This window comes from Arvicola amphibius, chromosome 1 (assembly GCF_903992535.2).
Source record: "Arvicola amphibius chromosome 1, mArvAmp1.2, whole genome shotgun sequence".
NCBI lineage: Eukaryota > Metazoa > Chordata > Mammalia > Rodentia > Cricetidae > Arvicola > Arvicola amphibius.
In genome coordinates this window covers 644,647-669,772 of record NC_052047.1, presented here as the reverse complement: position 1 = coordinate 669,772, position 25,126 = coordinate 644,647, and the positions used below count along the sequence as shown (strand labels likewise).

Genomic DNA, 25,126 nt, shown 5'->3' with positions numbered 1-25,126 from the left:
GGAATATAACAGATATTTGGGTGTTTACATAAAAGGGAAGGTATCTACTTTTATCTCATTTTGGTCCTTTGTTGATAATTTCTGAGTTTAGTATAATTTGTTTTATTTGATAAGATAAACTCAGTTCTCAAAATGAGTTTAAATGGGACATTGCTTAGATTGAAAGTTTTATAATATTTTAATCCCAAACTAAATATAGATTCATGTTTATCTTTTGGTTTGGTTCAAACCTTGATTCTTTTTATGAATAATCTGATTTGAATCTTATTTAGTCTTTTTACATAAGCCATACTCATATTCCATACTCTGTGATTACTTTAGTCTTCTTCAAGAAGGAGAATTAAAGCAATAGAATGTCTGGCTTTGTTGTTTTTTGTAGACGGAGACTGCTCTTTCCTTTTCCAGCCATCCAGACCCGAATAATCACACAGAAGCTATAGTAGTTAAGATTAGTTCACCCTACAGTTGTTGGGGATTTTATAGCAGCTCTAATTGGCTCTAATTGGATAGCAGAAGTTTGTAACTTTTGTCAGTTGTTTAAAAACTTTTAACTTAGCTCTTACTTTAAAATAGCTCCATACATTTTTCATCAATGTTTCCCCTTACCCATGATGGATACATATTTCAGAGACCCAGCTTAAATTTCCTATATCTTCATGGTGGCCTAACAACCACCTATATATAGATCCAGTTACAAGGGATACAGCACTCCCTTCTGGCCTCCATGGGTACCAGGCACACACGTTGTTCAAACCCATACATTTAGGCCAAAACACCCCTAGAGGTTTTTAAAAGAGCACAAATTATTCTTGTAAAAAACATATAGTCCATATGGTGAAGAAAGTGTGCAGGAACACCTAAGAAGGCTGTTATCTGCCAAAGTTAGCCTCTTATGGGTCTTTGTTTCATAGAAGGCATTGATTAGTGAACTTATGTAGCAAATAATGTACTACTGGTCTTCTCTGAAATGTCTGTATTTTAAAGTGTACCATATAATAAGTTAGTTTGGTGGACAGGAGAGATGACTCAGAGGTTAAGAGCTGGCTGCTCTTCCAAAAATTTTGACTTCAATTCCTAGCAACCACGTGGTGGCTCATACCATCAATAGTGGGATCTGATGCCCTCTTCTGGCATAAGGTCTGTAGAGCACCTATATACATAAAATCTTTTTTAAAAAAGCTTGGCACATGTGTTTTCATAAAGACTAGCATGTTTCCATTAAGGCTTTAAATTTATTTAGCTATACTAAACCAAATAAGCTACCTATATAATTTATATTCAACATGTCATTTTAAAGGAAGCTCATGGAAATCGTTTGGCTGAAGAACTAGGGGCTTCTCAAGTACGTGAAGCTCATTTAGAAGCAAGAATGCAAGCAGAAATAAAGAAATTATCCTTAGAAGTAGATTCTCTCAAAGAAGCTTATCATATGGAGGTAAAATATAATTTGTGTCAGTAGCCCCCACTAAAATGAACTGACCTACTAGGATGAAAGTGTAAGTCTAGTTCTTGAAGTGTTCATTATAAATTAATATATTGTGATCTTCATTTTAAGCTAAATACATACCTTGCATTTAATATCCTTTCAGTTAAAAGACTAGTAATGTGCTCTAGAGTTGAGAGGTCTGGTTCTTGAAATGTGCATCCTAAATTTCAAGCCTGTTTTATAACTGTATGACCTTGGATAAGCTATTTACTCCTCTCCAAGATGCATATAATGATAATAGCTATCTTATAGTACTGTTATAAGGAATAAATTAGTTACTATATGTTAAGTTCTTTGATTAGAGTCTTATCATTTTTGGTTATAGAACTTGTGGAAAAACAAACTGGAAATTCTTAATTACAAACAAAAACCATTTTATGTGATGTAAAAATACTGTAAAATACTTTGTAATTTCTAACCTCTGATCTGATAGTAAGTTTGAGAATCTGTACTATAACCGTTTTATCAGTATGTTCTGAGTCTTTATAAAAATTAACAGTATTATTAATTAGAATATTCTTATCTGTAGTGATATTTTGTTTATGATTTAACAAATAAATCTTGCCTTTTTAAGATCAGAGTGCAGAACTAAGTAAGTCACTAGAGGCCAGGCAGTGCTGGCACACACCTTTAATCCCAGGGCTCAGGAGACAGAGGCAAAGGGATCTCTGTTAGTTTAAGGCTACCCTGGGCTACACAAGATTGAATCTGTCTAAGAGAGAAACAGAGCTCACATGCCTTTAATCCCAGCACTTGGGAGGTGGAGACAGGAGTGAGAAGGCTGGGCAGAGAGAGGAAGATAAGGCAGGAGGAGGCAGGAGCTCAGGGCAGTCTTGAGGTTTGGAGATGCAGTCTGAGGACAGGATCGCTCCTTTGGTCTGGGCATTGGTAGAGGTAAGAACTCTCAGGTGTCTGCTGCTCTGCTTCTCTGATCTTCAGCATTAACCCCTATATCTGACTCTGGGTTTTTATTATTAATTCCAACTAGAAATTGTGCTACATTTATCTTTTTAAAACATTTGAAAAGATTACCCCAAATCTTAATTTTTTTGACATTATTTATTGAGTTTGAGGCTAAAAAATATTTTTTCTGAAAAACAAAGGCAACAAATTCATTTATAGTCAGCTTTTCTCTTTTCCTTGAAACAGTGCCTCATTATGTAGTTATGGCTATACTGGAACTCAGTACGTAGACCAGGCTGGTCTTGAACTGAGATTTTCCTGTCTCTGCCTCCTGAGTGCTGGGATTAAAGAAGTGTCACCATACCTAGTTTTTGTTAGACACCTGGGGTAGGGGCAGAGAGACTTGTAACTTATGTCTTATTTAAGTGCATTTAGATTTAGATCTCTTTAAAAACATGATGCCTGCAAAATGAAACACAGTTTGAAGCTTTTTGAGAACACACTTAGGAGAAGTGTTTGTAACCCTTTATGTTCAGAGGCAACCATTAGTCCATTTTAGGTATTTGTCATGTACTGTTCATATTTTCTAGTCTGTTTTCTGTAGTTATAAATTTTAAAATATTAATTTTATAAATACCTGAAATTAATTATAAACAGATAGTTCATAAAAATTGCTTAAAAAATAGTCCTAGGGGCTGGAGTTATGGCTCAGTTATAAATGCTGCTTTTACTGAGGATCCAGGTTTATTTCCCAACACCCAACTAGCATAGCAGCTCACCACTGTCTATAACTCTAATTCCGAGGTGATCTGGCACCATCTTCTGACCTCCACGGGCACCAGGCATACATGTAGCAAAATACTCATACACATAAAATTCAAAATTAGCTGGGTGGTGGTGGCGAACGCCTTTAATCCAACATTTGAGAGGCAGACGAAGGCGAATCAGTGAGTTCAAGACCAGCCTGGTCTACAAAAGGAGTTCTAGGACAGCCAGGAATGGTTACAGAGAGAAACCCTACCTCAAAAACCCAAATAGACAGATGATGGATGGATAGACGGATGGATGGACAGACACAAGTAAACAAATACATGAAATGAAAAAATAATTAAGTGAATTTAGGGTTGGAGATGTGACATAATTGCTCTTCAAATGACCCAAGTTGATTATCAGGACCTTTATCAGTGACTCACAACCACCTGTAACTCCAGTGCCTGCACATCTGATGCTTCTGGCTTTTGCAACCATTTGTTACCCTAAATACGCAGGTGGACATAGACACACACAGTCACACAAGTTAAAAATAAAATAAATATTTTAAAAAGGGATTTTAGTGTTGTTAATATGTGGGGATAACATTTTAAAGTATGACAAATATATATAATTTGTATAAAATATTTTTTCCTATTTGGTTGTTAACAAAGATTTAGTTTTAAAGTGTGTCGAGAGGGCCAAATCAGGCACACTTGTACACACCTGTAATTGCATCCTTCAAGAGAAACAGAGGGTTATCCTTACCTACACAGCAAGGTCTTGATGCCTTTGGTTTACATGAGACCATGTGTCAAGAAACCCTAATAAATAAGTAAATATATAAATAAAATGAAAAAATATACTATTTTTTATTTAATTTGCATCCTGACTGCAGTCTCCTCTTCCTCTTTTCCTCCCAGTCTCTCCCCTACCTCCTCTCTGTTCCTACTTCCCCAGTCCTCTCCTCCTCCATTTCTGTTCAGGAAGGGGCATATATACTATCACCATATTAGGTTTAAGAGGAATTACCAGTTTCTGTTTTAATTTTGTGTGTATAGTGTTTTGCCTGGATGTACTTGTGTACTGTGGTTATGCGGTGCCTGAGGAGGCCAGAGGAAGGTGTTGGGTGCCCTGAAACTGCGGGAAGAGTCCCGTCCCCTGGACGAGCAGACAGCGCTCTTCATTGCCAGGACATCACACCGGCTCTAGGAGTTTCTAATTTTAACACTGCTTTTTTCTTTCTTAAAAAAATGTTTAGCCAACCCAAAATTAAGGTTTCAGATTTGTCAGAAAAATCATTTAATAATTGCAAAATTATTTTGGAGTGAGAATGATTTTTTTTAGTTTATATTATTTGCCAAGCATGATTTCACTTGCTACCTGGAGAAATAGCTGAAACAATGAGTCATTGCCCTTAACAACCTGCTGACTACTGCATATGCGTCTGTAAAATCTTACTTGTTTGTCCACCCCACCTTGTGGTTTTAGAGTATAAAATAAGAATGCAAACCTAAACCCAGAGCCAAGGTGTGTCAGGAGCCACCTGGCTTTGGTGACATCTCCGCTTTTCCACTCCCATTGCAGTCGGAGTGTTTATTCCAGAATGACTCTTGCAAAGGTAGTGTTTATGGAGCAGAAACGGTTGTGTTTTAAAAGATCATATCCATTTTACTACAAGACAGTTTTACTTAAATCAGGACTGTCCAACAAAAATATGTTGTTTGTAACAAATTCTCAGTTGTTCAATTTTACCAGTAAAGACTCGGGAGCCAGATGCGGGGTGAAAGGCTGCTAGCTCAGTGAGGCGGAGAAAGCACCCATCCGACCTTTGTCTCGGAAGCCCTCTCCTCCTCCGCTGCTGCCTCCAGTCACCCTCCTCAAACTGACCGCCCCTCACTTCTACTTCCTCTGCCTTTATCTGTCTTCCTGGCTCCTTCTTACTCTCTGGTTTTTTTCTTAATAATCCTACATTTACTTCCTCCCAGCTGGTTGCTTGCTCCTCTTCTGAACCCATCATTGTCTTTATTTAATCCTGTTTACAACATTCAAGCAGAAAACTCTTGGATTAAAGGTGTGTGCTAGGGTTGAGCCACACCACAACTAAAACAGGTTTGTTTTGTTTTGTTTTGTTTTGTTTTCAGTAAATAGTGCTATCTTGGGTTCACAGCATGACCACATATCCTATAACAAAAATATCCTGTTAGTTATTCATGATTTTAATTCTGGTGTGTCAATTAATTTAGGATACACATTAAAAGCCATGAGAAATTTGTTTTGTAATACATAGGGCAATGACAGCTATTCATTGGTAGCCTTTTTAAGATAAACTGTTACGTCTGCCCTTTCTCCCTGTCTTAGTTATGGTTACTATTGCTATGATGAAACACCATAACCAAAAGCAAGATGGAGAGGAAAGGGTTTATTTGGCTTACACTTCCAAATCATTGTTTATTATGTAAGGAAATCAGAACAGGAACTCAAACAGCACGGGAACCTGGAGGCGGGAACTGATGTGGAGGCCATGGACGGGTGTAGGTTTCTGGCTTGCTCCCTGTGACTTGTCCCAGGAACAATGGGCTGGACCTCCCACATCAATCAGTAATTAAGAAAATACCCTACAGACTTTTCTATAGCCTGGTCTAATGGAGGCATTTTCTTAATTGAGGCTCCCTCTTCCCCAGTGACTCTAACTTGTGTCAAGTTGACATAAAGCTAGCCAACACACTCTGCTTGATTCTGGAGATCACTTTTGTTTCACAGATGTACATTTTGGGATTCTCCAAATACTCCATCAGCTGTGTCCTGTCCTCAGACAATACCTAGTCGGCATAAGATGACCTGATCTATCATCCAAGCAGATCACAGAGATGTGGTCCAGTCCTATTCTTGCCTCCCTTTCCCACAGTGTAGCTGGGCACACTTCTGCACAACAATCACCTTGCTGTTCTCAGCGTCTTCGTTGTTGTTGTTGTTGTTTGTTTTCAAGACAGGGTTTCTTTGTAGCTTTGTAGCCTATCCTTGAACTTGCTCTGCAGATTAGACTGACCTCGAACTCACAGAGCTGTCTGTGAGTCTGCCTGTCTCTGACTCCCAAATTCTGGAATTAAATGGGTGTGCCACCACCGCCCAACAATATCATCCATTTTTAATTTGCTCCCTGGTGTTCCTCCCTCCCCCCCCCCCCCCTCTCTCTTTCTTTGGTTTGATTTTAGTTGTTTGTTATTTGAGGCAGAGTCTCTTTATATAAGCCCTGGATGTCCTGAAACTCACTATGTAGTCCATGTTGTCCTGGAACTCAAAGGGATTCACCTGCCTCTGCGCCTGGAGTGGTAGGATTAAAGACATGTGCCACCACACCCAACCCAATGTCCAGTAATTTGTTCAGATTTCTCCAGTTGTCAAAAAAATTTTATTATAGTTTATTTAGGTAAATCATAATCCAAATTTTGTATATGTTTAACTGTTAAGTGAATGTAAGAATGTGTTTTTTTCTCTTTTTTCCTTGAATATTTTATTTAGTGTCAAATCAGATGTTTATAGCTATAAATTTGATCTCTTAAGAAAAACAAGAATAGTAGGAACTGTTAGGAACTGTTAGGATGTCATTGAGACAACTTCACTCTATTTTCTTTTTACACTTTTGGGACTTAAAGATGATTTCACATCAAGAGAATCATGCAAAGTGGAAGGTTTCTGCTGATTCTCAGAAGACGTCTGTTCAACAGCTAAATGAACAACTAGAGAAAGCAAAACTAGAATTAGAAGAAGCTCAGGATACAGTAAGCAATTTGCATCAACAAGTTCAAGACAGGAATGAAGTCATTGAAGCTGCAAATGAAGCATTGCTTATTAAAGTAAGTAAACATAAAAATAATGAAATAACATTGGTGAACAGTAAATTATTTATTTTTCTTGTTCTTCTCTCTTATAGAGGTCTTCATGATGTATTATTGACTTGAAAAAAAATACATCTTCTTTAGAAAACAATAATGAGATATTATTAGTATGATATGCATCATATTACCCCAAAATAATTTTCATATGTTTAAATATAAACACTTACATTTATAACATTTACTATAGTGGGTTTTATACCTGATGTGCCTTAAAAAAAATGAAGCATTTTTCAAAATTTGAAAATTATAAAATAAAAATATAACATTATATTCAGAACTTCTTTTATAGTGGGTTTAAATACAGATGTTTTAAAATGACTTAGGCCGTCTTTTCATCTGTTTTGATTATGGCAGTTTGTCTGGAGTTTGAAATTAACAGTATGGATATTTAAGTACTCATTTAAAACTGCTAATGAAGTAAAGTTATCATTGAAATCTTTACAAAAGAATAAAATAGTAGCAAAGTAAAAGTTATTAAAAAAGAAATAAAACTAAAAATACCATATATATATTTCTAGTTCTTTACTTAGTTGAGTCATTCTTTTATAATACAGTTCATATTTATAGTATTATGTACATATGAATAGACATGATCTAAAATTATATTTAGGACCTGGTAATACAGCTCAGTGTCATAGTTTGTGCTTAGCATGCAGGATGCTCTGGATTCAGTATATTGCATTAATACAATGTTTAGGCTAAACATTATGTATGTGTATGTTTGTATGTATATGTATGTTTGGCCAGGCAGTTGGGAAGCACGCCTTTAATCCCAGCACATGGGAGGCAGGCAGGTGGATCTCTGAGTTCAAGACCAGACTGGTGTACAGATTGAGTTCCCAGACAACCAGAACACAGAGAAGTTCTGTATTGAAAAGCAAACAAACAAAACAGAATGAGCACTATTGGTGCTTTTATTAAGATGATATTCCTACTGCTGGGGTTATAGCTCAGCGATAGAACACTTGGCCAGCATGTATCATGTATGAGGTCCTAGGTTGAGCCTCTGGTCAAGGCACTTTTTTTTTTTAGTGTTCTGGAAGTTTATAAAATTTGCACAAAATTACAGATCTTCATTGTAAAAAGAAAAACCTTCAAAAATTATAGTAGTCTACATTGTATCCCTAGTTACTGTAATTATTTTTCTTACTCACTAGATACTGCCCATGAAATAAGTGCTATTTGATTGCTGGTGGCAACCATTCACATTTTAAGTTTGGCTATTTATGAAACTGTCAAAATATTGATTGAATGGTAGCATTAATTTAAAAAGAGAAGCATTTCATGTCTACAGGGTGTGTTCCAGGACAGCCAGGGCTACACAGAGAAACCCTGTCTTGAAAAAAACGAGAGAGAGAGAGAGAGAGAGAGAGAGAGAGAGGGAGAGAGAGAGAGAGAGAGAGATTATGTTTTGCCTCTGAGCATGCTAGCTGCATATCTGTGTGCATCATGTGCATGTAGTGCTCACAAAGGCCAGAAGACAGAAGCAGATTCCCCAGAACTGGAGTCATCAGTGGTCATCAGCCTTCTTGTGGGTACTACAAACCAAACAAGTTCTTACCTGCTGAACCATCTTTTTCACCCATCTAAATAGTAGGTGTTCATGAATAAGCCATAGATAAAAAAATCTTAGAGAATGTGTTGTGATTAGTTAATGTAGCTAATGTAGAGTGGTAACTAGTTTTAAAACAGAATTTCTTTCATGGTTAACAAACTCTCAAAGTCAACCCTAGCTTTACTCTTTAATGTAAAGAGTAAAAAAGAGAAAAAATAAAGGCTGCTAATCTAAGAATTTAGAAGGTGTAACTGTAGCAATTAGAAGTAGGTGTAAGTAGTTCTGGGAATGTAGCTCAGTGGGAAGAGTGTTTGTATAGCGTGCACAAAAGCCCTGATTTTGATCCTGAGCACCACAAAAAACCAGATGAACTGGTGTACACCTGTAGTTCCTGCACTTGGGACGTGGATGCCTGAGGCTCAGGAATTCAAGGTCATGGTTGTTGTGAGTGAGTTTACAGCTAACATCTCAAAGACTAAAAACAAAATTCCCTGTAGCTGAAAAGTAGAAAGCAGGCAGTGACAAAGAGCAAAATCAGAAGTGAGGGGAACCACTCACTTTGAGGCAACTTGTTTTTTCCATAAGCCCAATTGTACCGGCGGTCGGAGGGGTTTGGAAATAACCAAAATAGTCCTTTTATAATAAATCAGTTTTAATAAAAGGAGAAAATAAGGAAACTTACAGAACCAAGGGTCCAGCGAAGCAGAAGGTAACGCAGGGGACAAGAACAGGGGCTCCTTCCGGGCCCCTGTCCTTTTTAAGGGTACCCTACTCCCCTGGGGCAGCCACGCCCCTGAACGCAGGGATTGGGCCAGCTGCCCCAACATCTCCCCCTTTTGTCTAAATAAGGCAGATTCAGAAACCAAATACAACTATATACAACGGGAACAGATCATATAAAATTACAAGAAGTAAACAATATTAGGCGAGGAACATATAACAAAAAATTTTACTAATCATTCTACTTTGGGAAGTCTAAATAATGTAGAAGGTAGTTACAATTATCTAATCTTCAACCCCATCAAAGATCTGAGAAGGAAAGTAATATTACTAAAGCAACCAGGAAGCACAAACGAGAAACTTCCAAAATGTGCAACAGAAGACAGAGACAATTGACTACCTGGGCAACCACACGAAATCTTGATAGCAATGTTGAGGCAACCAACTTTGGCTGAGGCCTGAAAAAACCTGACATACCATTATACAACGGCAAGGAACCTTTAGTAGAACTATCCTGTCTTGGCAAGATAAGACAATTCTGTTTTATCCACTTATGGATATTTCGTAGTTTAGTCAGTAATGGAGGTATGGGCCTTTCTTTGCCCAAAGGCCATTTCTGCCAAGAAGAAGACAAACTCCCAGTGGAGTGTCTTTGGTGCTCAACGTTCTCTCGGGAGTAGAGCATTGTTGCCAGGAGTGATAGTGTCTCATAATTACAATACTCTAGGTTAGATTAAAGGCCATGTTCTACAGCTCTTCAAAGAGGTCGAAGATTATGCTATCTATACTAAATATAACCTCTATGTGTCTAAAAAACCTGATTATCCTAAATATAAATATGACCAACATATAATTCTCGACACTTATCTAACTGTATGACTAATAGAATAGACAACTGTGCAATAAATGAAGACAATGATTTCCAAATGTAAACAGGGTCATTACATAAATAATATCTGAGGTAGAAATGTACATTGCAATATAGTAAACAATGTCATTACATAAATAATATCAGAGGTAGAGATGTACATTGCAATATGGTATACAATGTCAATATAACAATTGTTTCAAACAGAGGTAGTATCATACTCTCATACAATGTTCAATATATCAATATACAAGAATCAACACTCATATAGTTTTCAAAAAACAATAACTCACAAAAATCATTTATTCCTTCAGATCACCAGTTAATCCCTCCCCCCTTTTTTGATATATATATATATCATAATTTATACGTAATATGTATATATATGTATATATATATATATATATACATAATTTATACCCCTGAGTCCATATAAAGCCTTCCACAACCCGACAACCCTATACCAGCCACCAATTAGTGTCCCTAAACCTGAGGGTAAACTTTGTTGGGAGGGGGGGCGTCGTCATCTAAGATTGCTTCCAGCTGACATAGGGGTGACTTTTCTTCTCAGGGGGTCCTGTGAAAGCAAATGATGGTAAAATACCCAGGGTAACATTTCATCTAGGAAAAATGTGTCCAGCCTCTGAATATTTTGAGGAAATCAGGCCAGAATGTTGTCAAAAATGTGCACTATTCAAAAGTGTTCTGTGCAGTTGGTACCAAAAAACAGGCCAAATATTAGCGCTACAAAAACATGACGTCATAATAACCAGTTGGAGTTGATGTTGCGGGGCCCCGTCTTCATCCTGGAAACTGCAAAGATTACTGAAGAAAAAATTTGTCGTTTGTTGCGAGAAAGATAAGCATTATCTACAAAAACACATACAGACATATACGTGCATATCTTCAATGAAAGGTGCATTAAAGACAAACATAGATATGAGGGAAGGCAAAAAGGGCAAATATATTGGTACCATTATCAACATTATTGTTATTATTATTCTGTCTCATAACATGACTCCTAACCTGAGACAGCAACTCTGAGAAATCTTTTATAAACAAGCTTGGAATTGGAGAGGGACTGGGCCAGAGTCCAACTCCAAGAAACCAGCTCTAAATATCTATAAAGAAATGCATATTGACATACATTCAAAAAATTGTTTTTTATACTCACGGAGCTTACCCAATGTTAATGCTGATCCTTGATGGGTTGCAGTTGGTTTCCATCCATCAGTATTCAAGATATCCAGGGTCCCTCAGATCCTTTGAAGGTGAGCGTCTTCCTGTGGAGATAAGAAAAGAACCCTGCCCCCGAACTATAGGTCTCTTACCATCAGTATGTTCACCATCCTTGTGCATGAATTGTTATTTTTCTTTTCCAAGGGGCTTCTCCTCTTCAAACCGAACCTTTATTAACTTTGATGGTATCCACGATTTTTCTTCTCCTGTGGAGACAAGAGCAAAACCCCTTCCCCAACGCAGCACATCCCCTGGCTTCCATTGTGAGGTCAGCACATCCTTGAAATAAACTGGTTGATTTAATTCAGCAGACTTTTCCATTATCCAATGTCTTTCTGCAGCCGTTGTCCCTTTCTCATTAGCGTTGAGAAAATTCAAGGTTAGTAAAACATTATGTAATCTATTTCTGGGGGTATTTTCCACCCCCTTTTGTTTGTTCAACATATCCTTTATAGTCCTATTTGATCTTTCAATAACTGCTTGACCTGTAGGATTGTAGGGTATACCTGTAACGTGCTTAATGTTGTAATAAGCAAAAAACCGTTTCATTTTCCTAGAGACATAAGCTGGACCATTATCCGTCTTTATTTGTGTAGGTATACCCATGATGGCCATAACTTCTAATAAGTGAGTGATTACTGAATCGGCCTTTTCTGAGCTTAAAGCAGTTGCCCATTGGAATCCTGAATAAGTGTCAATGGTATGGTGTACGTATTTTAATTTTCCAAATTCTGCGAAGTGGAACACATCCATCTGCCAGATTTCATTCCTTTTAGTGCCCTTTGGGTTAGTTCCTGCAGGCAGTGGTGCTTGGTTATAGAAAGAGCAAGTAGGGCATTTCTTTACAATCTCCTTAGCTTGTTGCCATGTAATAGAAAACTCTTTCTTCAAGCCTTTGCTATTGACATGATGCTTTTCATGAAATTTGGAAGCCTGCAGCACACTACCAATCAATAACTGATCAATATCTGCATTACCTTGTGCTAAAGGACCTGGCAGACCCGTATGGGATCGGATGTGTGTTATATACATAGGGCAAAGTCTGTTCCTGATCATTTCTTGTACCTGGATAAACAATAAGGTGAGTTCAGTATCATCGGGTATGAATTCAGCAGTTTCAATATGTAAGATAACTCTTTCTGCATATTGTGAGTCAGTAATAATGTTAAGAGGTTCCTTAAAATCCCTTAGCACCATAAGAATGGCAAATAACTCTGCCTTTTGGTCAGAATCGTAAGGACTTTGTTCCACCTTACTCAATTCTTCTGATTTGTAGCCTGCCTTTCCTGATTTATTAGCATCAGTATAAAACGTGCGGGCTCCAGTTATTGTAGCATCACGGACGATTCGAGGAAGAATCCAAGAAGTTCTCTTTATAAAGTTAAGCCTTTTGCTTTTTGGATAGTTGTTATTAATTTCTCCTAAAAAGTTAGCACAAGCTCTTTGCCATGGTTCATTATCTTCCCATAATTTTCGTATCTCATCAGTGGTGAAAGGCACTATGATTTCTGCTGGGTCCATGCCTGCTAGTTGACGAAGTCTCAATTTGCCTTTTATGATTAGTTCAGAAACCTTTTCCACATAGGTTTTTAATTTCTTACTTGGCTTATGAGGTAGAAAGATCCACTCTAAGATAATATCATCTCTTTGCATTAAAATTTCTGTAGGAGAAATTTTTGAGAATACAACTGAGTTCTGGATTCACCCTATCCACATGTGCTTCCTGCAATCTTTCTTCAACCATTGTCAGTTCTTTTTCTGCTTCAGCTGTTAATTCTCTGGGACTGTTTAGGTCTCTTTCCCCATCTAAGGTTTTGTTTAAGTGAATTATCATATCAGGTGTTATCCCAACAGCCGGTCGAAGGCTGGAAATGTCTCCCAACAATCTTTGAAAGTCATTCAGAGTTTGTAGTTGATCTCTCCTAATTTGTGCCTTTTGTGTCTTAATTTTTTGCAAGCCTATTCTATAACCTAGATAATCAACAGAATCTCCTCTCTGAATTTTTTCAGGAGCAATCTGTAATCCCCATTTAGGTAGAACTATTTTCACCTCTTCAAACAGTCTTTCTAAGGTATCCACGTTTGAATCAGACAATAAAATGTCATCCACATAATGGTAGATAATGGATTTGGGAAACATCTTGCATATTATTTGTAATGGTTGATTTACAAAGTATTGGCACAGGGTGGGAGAGTTCAACATGCCCTGTGGGAGGACAGTCCACTGGTATCTCTTGGTAGGTTGAGAGTTATTATAAGTAGGCAATGTGAAGGCAAACTTTTCTCTTTTTCTTGTAAAGGTATGGTGAAGAAACAGTCCTTCAAATCAATAACTATGAGAGGCCATCCTTTTGGTAATAAAGAAGGCAGAGGAAGTCCAGATTGCAGAGAGCCCATAGGCTGAATAACCTTGTTAATAGCTCTGAGATCTGTCACCATTCTCCATTTACCAGATTTTTTCTTAGCCACAAATACAGGAGAATTCCAAGGGCTGGTAGATTCTTCTATATGCTGAGCATCCAATTGCTCTTGTACTAGCTGTTCTAAAGCTTGCAACTTTTCCTCAGATAAAGGCCATTGTTTTGTCCATATCAGTTTCTCAGTCAACCATTTTAGAGGTAGGGCCGTTGGTGATTCTGGAGGGGCATCCATTGGTTTGTGTTCTTGTACAGCCCGAATGGCTGGTTTTCACCATCTGTAATACCTTTTGATGTTTTCCGCAGAAATATATGCTCTAGAGGCAGCAGGAATGTTAATTTGAGTATTCCATTGCTGCAATAGGTCACGACCCCATAAATTTACTGCAATATTAGCTACATATGGCCTTAATTTTCCTATTTGTCCTTCTGGTCCTATGCATTTAACCCATCTTGTGCTTTGTCTTACTCGAGATAGGGTCCCAATTCCCAAGAGTCGAACATTTACATCCTGTAGAGGCCAATACGGATGCCAAGATTCTGGAGTAATGATAATAACATCTGCCCCTGTGTCCAGCAGGCCAGTAATGAAAATGCCATTTACACACACTCTTAACTTCGGTCTTTGATCACTTATAGAAGTTTGCCAAAATACACGTAATTCATCTTTCGGGCTATTTTTGCTTCCAACAGCAGACATGGGGACTTCTGATTGTCCTGACAAGGCATGTTCTCCGTTGTAACGGCAAATGACTGGACCACATTCGCCATGGGGGCCTGCGAGAGGCCCCCCATGGCGTTTCCCGCTTGCAGCAGATTTTCTTGCCTATCTCTTGACGATCTGCATTCACTGTCCCAGTGTCTACCTTTCCCACATCTCCTACATAATCCTGAAGGCTGAGGCCTCCTATTCCTGTTATTCCTGGAAAAGGCATTATTATTATTATTTCTGTAAATCCTTTGTCTGCAATTCCGTTTCATATGTCCCATTCTGCCACAATTAAAACATTTGGTATTTTGATGTCTCCTTTTACTGTTGGCAATGGCTTCTTCTACCCAGGTCTCAGTGTGAAACTCAGCCGATTCAATATTCATTGTATGTAAGACCCATTCCTCCAGAGGTGCTGATCTGATCTTTAGAGGCATCAAAACCCTTTTGCACTCTACATTGGCATTCTCATAAGCCAAGGACTCAATTATTACCTGCCTTGCTTCTGGGTCAGATATCCCTATTTGTACAGCTTTAGTTAGTCTATGTAAAAAGTCAACAAATGGTTCTCTCGGACCCTGTTTAACTCTGATATATGATTCCGTTCTCTGTCTTGGGTCTTTAACCCTGTCCCAAGCCTTCAAGGCTGCGGTAGTACATATGGATAAAGTGTGTTCATCATAATTAGCTTGTTCTAGAGGATCAGAATAAAGTCCTTCACCCATAATTTGATCTAGGGTGATGTCAACTCCCTTTGATCTTTCCTGCTGTTCTAAAAGCCTAGCCTCTTGTCTGAACATACACTTCCAGCTCAATTGAGGTCCATTCTCTAGAACTGCCGAGACTAGGTTCAACCAGTTCCTTGGGGTTGAGTTCATGGTTATGACCAAGACTTTAGCATCTCCTTAACAAAGGAGCTATGTATCCCAAAATTCATAACAGCTTGTTTAATTTCTTTCAGATCATTCATACGGATGGGTTCCCATGTATATTCCTTGGTGACCTTAGGGTTTTTAGAACCAGTCACCTTTTCTGTAGTTATCACTGGGAATATAGGCAGAGTTCTGTTAAAGCTATCCCGGAGAGTTCTATTTATCGATGGGGCTGGGACTTTCTTTTGTACTATTTGCTCCTGTTCATGAGAGTCCATAATTTCCTCGATCTTTTCAAATCTATTTACCATTGCCTTCTGCAATGCCTCAATCTCTTGCCCAGTATTATGTTCCAAGGCTTTCATAGAGGATTCAAAGGTATGAAGTTTGTCCAACACCGATAACGTCTCATCCTTGGACAGAATTTTTATGGCATGAATGGTGCCATCTTGTATCGAAATTCTGTCCGGTAATCTTTCATAGCCCTTTGATAAAGTCTTGTTAATACATTCAACGGTTCGAATCTTCTCAGATAATGTTTCAGTTCCTACTGACAGGGATTGCAACTTATGCTTCAAATCAGCTGTTCCTGCCTCCATATCTTGCATTTTCCTCTCAAGTGATAAAGCCATCTCAGAGAAAGATCTGTTATTCCTTTCCTCACGAGATTCAAACTTCTCCTCGAGAGCTTCAAACCGTTTACAAAACTCTTGCATATTTTTCTCAATTGACAAAGCCATCTCAGAGGAAACTCTACTATTCCTTTCCTCGAGAGCTGCAACCGTCTTTTCAAGCTGTTTATTGGTGTTTTCCAAACCAGTTATGTCCTTGTTTAGTTTTTTAACTCCTGCCTGTAAGGACTCTATCACTTTTCTATCTTCCAACCACGTTGTAATGAAAAAAATAAAAATAAAGAAGATGCCAAGCCCTGTAAATATCCAGCCAAAGGGAACCACATCTGTATCGCTCCAAAATTCAGTCATCGTGTAATTAAACAAATTATAGAATCCTTTAATAGTGATATTATCAGACATTTTCAATCTGAATGCTTAATTTCAATCAAATGAAAAATTACCTTTAATTACCGTTGTTTGCCAGTAGATGGCGCAGTGTACCTAGGTTCATGTGTTTTTGGGAAACCAAAGATGGCGTCCTGGATGCAGAGCAGAGCTCGCAGCGGCTGGAGAAACAGCGGTGACAGGGAGGCTCGGGCAGGACGATCCGCTAGCTTAAAATCAGCGTTGAATCCCTGCAAGAGCTGCACAAACAGCTGGCGGGCGACCCGGCTGAGCGGTCGCTTGCTCGGGGCGCCTGCGGAGCTGCGGTGCCAAATAAGGCGCACCCCCGGGGCTGGGGGGACCCGAAAAGCAGCGGCTGGGTGGGGCTCTAGACCGGCATGCTGTGTTACCGCGGGGCAGGAACAAGCCTGCTTTCTTAGCCTAAGCAAACACCGGCAAACAACTCCTGGGCGGAGCAAAGCGGCAGGCCTGGCGCAGCAGAGGATGCTGCGTTGTTCGGCTGCGGGTGGTCTCCATATGGAGACGTGGAAATAATAAAAAAAAAAAGTGCGTGCTCCGGCTCAATCCGCTGAATTAGAATTGAGCCGGTTCAGCCCGCCTGCGAATTGCGAGTAGAAATCTGCCGGACGCAGCAGACTGGGGTAAGGGTGTCCCCTGCGGCTACTGCCCCCGGGGTTCTGCCCCACGTGGAGGGCGCCAAGTGTACCGGAGGTCGGAGGGGTTTGGAAATAACCAAAATAGTCCTTTTATATAAATCAGTTTTAATAAAAGGAGAAAATAAGGGAACTTACAGAACCAAGGGTCTAGCGAAGCAGAAGGTAACGCGGGGGACAAGAACAGGGGCTCCTTCTGGGCCCCTGTCCTTTTTAAGGGTACCCTACTCCCCTGGGGCAGCCACGCCCCTGAACACAGGGATTGGGCCAGCTGCCCCAACACCCAATTATTATAGTGCCCTAATTAGTATTCTAGTATTTGAGGGCAACTTGAGCAAGTACAAAGCTAAGGTAATTTTCTGAGAGCCCTAATGGTATAAGTATCTTATAGCACATCATAATGTTTATACGGTGACATTTGATCCTAAGAAAAAGTTTAATGCTTAATGTTATTCCACATAGTGCATTTTATTGTGAAGTTATCCTTATCAGTTATCAAAAGAGAAGAGGAGAATACATCTAAATAAGCAACTACTTACATTATTTCTTTTATGAAACTGAAATTACAACCAGTATAATGGTGCTTGTGTATAATCCCATCATACTGAAGGCTGAGGAGGAGAGTCAAATCCAAGTTTAAGGCCAGATTGTGCTAGGTAACAAAACACACATTATCTGTTTCTCTCTCTCTCTTTCTCTCTTTTTATGCTTTTAGGTCTTGTGGGTTTTCAGTGTATCTTAATATTTCTTTTCTAATATCTAGTTTAGGAAAGCTTTTTTGTAATAAGGTTATAGACACATAGTGGGGGGTTGAGTGAGGACGGCCCTGTTAGGCTCATGTTTGAATACTTGGTTCCCAGTTGATGGAACTATTTGGGAAGGATTAGGTGGTGTGGCCTTGGTGGAGGTGAATCACTGGTGGTGGGCTTTGAGGTTTCAAAAATCTCAGGCCATTCCCAGTTAGATTTTTCTCTCTGCCTGCTGCTTGTTGATCAGAATATACGCTCTCAGCAAAATGCCTGTGTGCTGCTGTGCTCTCCACCATGATTGTCATGGACTCACTCTCTGAGATCATAAGCTCCCATTACATGCTTGCTTCTGTAAACTGCCTTGGTCATGGTGCTTTGTCCCAGCAGTAGAAAAGTGACTAAGACAATAACCAATGTGTATTTACTTCCTTTTAGAAATTCTGAAAGTAGTCTTTTTAATAGTTGATGTTAGATTAAGAAGAAAATAATTCACCTCTATGCTTTCACAGATGAACTCACAGGTATAAGAGTAAAATCTTTAACATTAAAATATTCTATATGGAAAATCTAGGTTTTATGAAATTAGATTATTGGAAGCAATTTTCAGATGAAAATACATAATTATTTCTAAATGCAGCTATCATTAGCAGTAGAAGGTTTGAAAAACACTTGTAAATTTCTCAAGAGTTTCCATACTGAGACAAAGGCTCACCAAGATCACTTTTTGTTTGTTTGTTTTTTGCTTTTTTTCAAGACAGGGTTTCTCTGTAACTTTGGAGCCTGTCCTGGTACTCACTTGGTAGACCAGCCTGGCCAGCCTGGCCTTGAACTCATGGAGATCAACCTGTCTCTGCCTCCCGAGTGCTGTGATTAAAGGCGTGCGCCACCACTGGCTGGCCCAAGATGACTTCTAAGAACCTATGATTTTATAGTAGTTTATTAAGCAGAAATATATTGAGTATGTACTATGTACTGATTTTTCTACAGGAATCAGAATTAACCAGATTGCAAGCCAAAATTTCTGGACATGAAAAGATAGAAGACCCCAAGTTTCTACCAGCTTCATTTACGGCTCTAACAGAAATTGTGCCGGATTGTCAAGATCCTAAGTTTGCCAAACATTCTCAGATCTTGTTCTTCAAAGGCAGAAAACTGCGCCGCTCTATCAGTGCCAGTGACCTGAGTTTCAAAAGTCACGGCAACGAAGATCTCTCTGAAGAACTGCTGCAGGACTTAAAGAAAATGCAGTTGGAACAGCCTTCAGCCTCAGGAGCTGGTCATAAAGCCCTAACTTTCAACCGTTCAGATTCATCTAAACCTCTCCCATATAACCTGGAAGATGATAGTTCTGAAAGTAATGACTTCAGTACTCTTAGTGGAATGCTGAGATATATAAACAAAGAAGTGAGATTGTTAAAAAAGTCTTCTCCGCAGACAGCTGCTGGTTTAACTCAGGTATGTATTTCACACATTGCCAGATAAGTAATCTGTACCAGGCATATTGTTGCATACCTGTGATTCCAGCACTTAGGAGAGAGCAGCAGAAGAATTGTTGGGCTCAAGATCCTCATGGGGGTAAGGGTAAGAAAAAAAAAAGAAAAGGTAATATTTTTTTCTTCAGTGAATATAATTTTATTACCTGAGGGGGAAAAAATCCCATATAGGGTTTGGAGAGATGGCTCAGGGTTAAGAGCACTGACTGTTCTTCCAGAGGTCCTGAGGTCAGTTCCCAGCAACCACATGGTGGCTCACAGCCATCAGATGTGCTCCTCTGGCCTGCAAGCATACATGCAGACAACACTATATACATAATAAGTCTTTAAAAAAAAATCCCATATAGATCGACCCTCCCTCATCCAAAGTGTTTGAGACCAGAAGTTTCAGGCTTCCTCGGATTGGAGATAGTTTCATAGTATCTGGGAGATATTAACGAGCAAGTGGGTTTCTGAAGATAAAGTTTAGAATTTAGGTATCGTTAACAGATAGATGATATTTAAAGCCATAATTCTGGGTTAAACCAGTGGAGTAAATTGAGACAGAGACAGTCATTTCCTAAGTATTTTGCTTTAAGGAAGTGTTCAAGAAATTGAAGATTCTAGGATGGGAAATGTAATTCAGTTGATAGGTTATCTGCCTAGTATGACCAAAGTCCTAGGTTCACTCTCCAGCTCTGCGTACGCTGGGCATTCACCTTTATAGGATTATCAGATGGTATTACATAATAATAATATATATTATTGTTATAGGATTATTCCTGGCACCTGGGAGATGCTAGGACCAGAGTCTATGGTTATCCTAAGTTACTGAGTAAGTTCCAGGCCATCCTGAGCTACAGGAGATATTGTTCAAAAACAAAAAAATTAAATAACAAACCATCCAACCAAACAAAAACAACTTGGGAGGCAGAAGCAAGGTGTATCTCTGAGTTCCAGGACAGCCAGGACTGTATCGTAAGACCCCCACCCCCAACCATCTGAAGGAGGGAGGGAGAAAAATAGAAAGAGGGAGAGAGAGATTGAAGATTCAATATGGTTAACTGGAAAACAAATCTTTTATGAAATAGAAGAAAAAAATAAAAGTACAGAATTGTTCACAAGCCTTACTGGAAACAAAACATGTTAAGGAGATCAGGAGGCCAGGCTGTGTGAATATAAAAACAGTGGTGGGAGAGAAATTTCTTTATTGATTGTCTCTGTGAAAGAATAAACAACTTTCCTATCTAAATCAGGGTAAGGTGATGGGAGTTTGAGGGTTTGTTTTGGTTTGTTTTTGACTGTCTATCTAGGCAGCCTGGCTGGGCTCCAACCCCCAGAGACCCAAACAATATTTAGTGCTGCAGATACACAAGGCTGGTCTTGTAAAATAATAATATTTTATACAGGATATATCTGACCCAAAAATGATAAATTTGTAATTATAACATATAGCATTGACTATATGCAAGGTATTATTCTAAATTCTTTATATAAACTCAATCCTTCAAACAACCCTGTGATATATACTATTATGTTAGTAACTAATAGTGCTTAGTATTTCTTCTATTGTAGTGCTATGATTTTCTCCATTGTATCAATGACTGTGCTATATTGAGAATATTAGTGAATAGTGATCCTACATCTTCTGGCCTTGACACTGCTTACTCAGTTAGGGTTCAGGGAGAACATAAACTGGGTTTGGTGATCCATAACTTTAATTCCAGCACTGGGAAGACAGAGGCAGGTGGATTTCTTGGAATTAAAGGCATCCTGAGCTACATAGTAAAACAGTGTAGAACGAGACGGGAGAGGGAGACACTTGAAAATACTGTACAACTAATAAAATTATTTCTTATTCTGTACACCATTGAACTATATACGTGTACTTTTAAGTCATCTTACCTATTCAATTGTCATGAAAGTTTGGTGCCAAATTAAAATATTCAAAATACTATAGCTGTTTTTTTAAATTAGTTTTTTCAAGACAGGGTTTCTTTGTGTAGCCCTGGCTGTCCTAGAACTTGCTCTGTAGACCAGGCTGGCCTGGAACTCACAGAGATCTGTCTGCCTCTCCCTCCCAAGTGCTGGGATTAAAGGTGTGCGCCCCACCACCCAGTGCCAGTTCTTAAATTTAGAATTGGATTAATAAAACCTAATGTTAAGTTCTGTACTCAGATGTTTTGTTTGTTGTAAATGATGTTCTACTGAGTTTTAAATGCATTAACCACTGTACTTAGAACTTTATACTCATGTAATTCAAGAGGCTTGATTGCATTGACTGTGTTGTTTTAATGAATTTTCTCTAATTCACCATACATATATCGTGCCTTAATCTTTTTTTTTTTTTCAAGACAGTTTCTCTGTAGCTTTGGTGCCTGTCCTAGAACTAGCTCTTGTAGACCAGGCTGGCCTCGAACTCAGAGATCTGCCTGCCTTTGCCTCCCAAGTGCTGGGACTAAAGGCGTGCACCACCACCGCCCGGCTGCCTTAATCTTAAGAGTAACTGAAGACATCTTCTCAATGCTTTTTCTTAAGGCCTGTATCTTTTCTTGTCTCATTACTGTTACCTTTCTTTTAAAAAGAAAGAAGATTCATAGCTAAGATTGTTAATTGTTGAATGAAATTTTGAAATCATTGTTTATTATTTAGTCATATATGTTGAATTAATAAATGCTTACTGGTTTATAAAATGTGACATAAGAAAATTTTCAAATTAGGATACAGAGCCTTGATCTACAGGCTAGTTCAGAGTCTCAGTTTGTTTTGCGTACTGTTAAGTATGCATTACACTAATTTCCAGTTTAAAAGCAGGATTTTAAATTTCTCTTATCCCTGGGAAACTTAAAGTGTAGTTATAGCCAAGCCTGGTATTCGATTAGAGATGGATCGCTTTCCGTTCTGTCTTCCTGTCTCATGGAGACTGCCCACAAGCTCTGGGACAGCACTGGGTTAGTGACCGAGACGTGAGTAGACGTTCATGGCGCCTCAGCAAAGAGAACCCACAGAACGTTTTGTCCTGCCTGCCATTCTTTACTCTTTATTGCTACACTTAACTTTTTAAAATAATCCCCTTTATCTTTCGTGTTCAGATTTAATATGCACTGCTTGATACATCAGTTTTTTTGTTTTGTATAGTGAATGCCTTACCGTCAAAATTTTTAGTTTGAAGAGGGCACAGACACTATATTTGTTTTCTAGCTATGGTTAGAGAATATCATCTTAAAGCACAATTAGCACAACTGAGCAAACATTAAAATGTGCACACAAAAATTTAATAAATTTAAATAAATTTAATAAATATTAACTTTCTTGTTAATACTGATTTTTTCCTGTGGCTAGCAGTCTCTGTTTCCTATGTTGGAAATCCAGTTCATAGTAAAGCCTCCACATAGGAATGTTAAGTCAGGCTCCTGTCTCTGACAAAAACTCAACTAAAAAAAAACCAAAACAAACAAACAAACAAAGGTTTACATATGGAAAACTCTGAACACATTCAGGATGTTCAGAGACCTCATGTTAAGAACTCCTGTTCTGGGACTGGAGAGATGGCTCAGAGTACCCACCTTTCACGGGTAGCTGACGCCTCTGCCTCTGCAGGACCTGCTCTCACGTATAGGCATCCACGTACATAGGTAATATAACTAAAGCCTTCTATTTTGACTGGTCATGGTTACACAATTTCATGATCCCATTAGTTGAGCAGACTAAGGCAAGGAGAGCACAAATTGGAAGCTAACCTGAGTGCAGTACTCTGCCAGCAAAACAAACAAACAAGCAAAAAAGCTTCCCATTCTAATTTTGTTTTGGAATACAGCAAAGGAAATTTATTAAGAGCTCTATTAGGAACTTATAAAATATTACTCATATCCATCCTATTTCCAAAAAGGACAGTAAATAGCTCACAAAAAGTGATTGTGAGGAATGACAAAATGAGCTAAAAGGAAAACAAAGATAGGAAACATGTGGGAACATGATAATATTTCCCAATTCAAGATATGATAAGATTTGACCTATTTTTTTAAACCCTCTTTTGTTGACTGAGGTTTCTGTTCTGCTCAGTTCCCGCAATTGTTAAGTCCCAAAGAAATCACACAGAGGTCTACATTAGTTATAAACTGATTGGCCCATTAGCTCAGGCTCCTATTAACTCTTATAACTTATATAATAATGGGCTAATGCCCATTATTCTTGTCTGTGCTAGCCAGGTGACTCAGTACCTTATTCAGCGAGGCAGTCACATCTTGCTTCCTCTGTAGCAGGGCCAGGACTGCCAAAGGAACTTCCTTCTTCCCAGAACTCTCCTGTTCTCATTGCCTCGCCCCTACTTCCTGCCTGGCTACTGACCAATCAGCGCCTTATTTAAACTATAATTGACAGAATACAGACAGTTGTCCTACACCACTCTTTAGTCTTCATCTGTCTTTATTCTTTCCTGTGCTGTGTTGCTTTGCCTGCAGATATTTCTCTGTTGGCTTCATTTTTCCTGTATTCATCTCACCGGCTGCCTTCCTTTACTGTGTGCGCTAATCTAAACTATAATGAGATGTTATCTCTAATTGGGTGTGTGTCTTGGTGTGGCTTTATGCACAGGTGAGTACAGGTGTCTTGAGAGTCTAGAAGAAAGCATGGGATCCCCTGGATGTGGGTTACAGGCACTTGTGACATGGGTGCTGGAACCAAACCTGGGTGTCCTGAAATAGCAAGGACTACTCAACTGCTGAGCCTCTCTCCAGCCCTGCATCTAATTTTCATGTCTCCCAGTTGGAGTTTAAAACCTGGTTTAACCGTATGCTCCTATATCAGCATTACCAGAATTACTTGTTTTTTAATAACCATGTGATATATTACTGACATTTTCTGATTTTTTTAACTGGTTAATATTTCCTGCTTTATCTTTAAATTATGTGCTTGAATGTTATGGTAGATTTTAATGCTAAGTAATTATAATTTTAATATTCATAATATTAATCTGTTTTGCATTCTAGGGAGGAAAATTGTAATTAAAAGAAGATGTCTATGTCATGAAAAATGGAATTGGTACTGTACTGGTTTTTATATATAGTGCATATTTCATAGAAGCTGTTATTTTGTTATTTTTGAATAAATTTTATTTTTAATATTTTAAAAGAAATCTAAGATATAATTATATTTTTAGTGAAATTAATTTATTATTTTTGGTGAAAATTGCTGGTTTCCTTGTTTTTGCCTTTTACATAACGATAATGGCTAAAATACCTAATAAGTAAATTTAGTGTTTGTATTTTTAGTCATGCTGCTGAATTATCTGCTATTTTGTAATATTTACTTCTTAAGTTAGTAATATGAATTCACTCACTTTATAAGTTCTTCAGACTTGTTGGGTGTTCGATGTTTATCAGGAACTTTATATTTAATCATCAAAACAGCCCTATGAAGTAGAAACGTTCTTATTTCTGTTTTCATATAGAATCATTTTACATGGTAGAATTATATGTTCTAAAGAAAGCTAATCAGTGCAAGTGTTAAGAGATAGTTTTGAGTTAGTGACGGAGAACTAGACATTGAAGGCCTTAGTGTATGTTATTAGTCATCATGTGGGTGCTGGGAGTCAAACCCTTATTCTCTGGAAGACAAGTCTGTGCTTTGAACCATGGAGCCCTCTCTCCAGCCCTGCCCATTAGTATGTCAGCAGTGTAATCTGAGTAACACCAAGTTAGGAAGTCTGGAACCAAAAAGTATATTTGAAAGTTTAAAACACCCAGGATGAGAATAACAGAAACGGTAACAATTGTCAATGACAGAAAGATTAGTTGACTTAAAGACGGTTGAATAG

General features: G+C 38.4%; 1 protein-coding gene across 1 annotated transcript in view; it reads left to right on the top strand.

The window, feature by feature from the left end:
• The window catches only part of Ccdc18 (coiled-coil domain containing 18), a 127,758-nt gene extending 108,331 nt beyond the window's left edge, over positions 1–19,427 (top strand). Inside the window, 3 exon segments of the mRNA XM_038332291.1 lie at positions 1,298–1,435; positions 6,796–6,996; positions 18,827–19,427. Coding sequence (XP_038188219.1) covers positions 1,298–1,435; positions 6,796–6,996; positions 18,827–19,321 — 834 coding nt within the window. The 3' untranslated portion in view covers positions 19,322–19,427.
• The last annotated feature ends 5,699 nt before the right edge of the window (positions 19,428–25,126 follow it).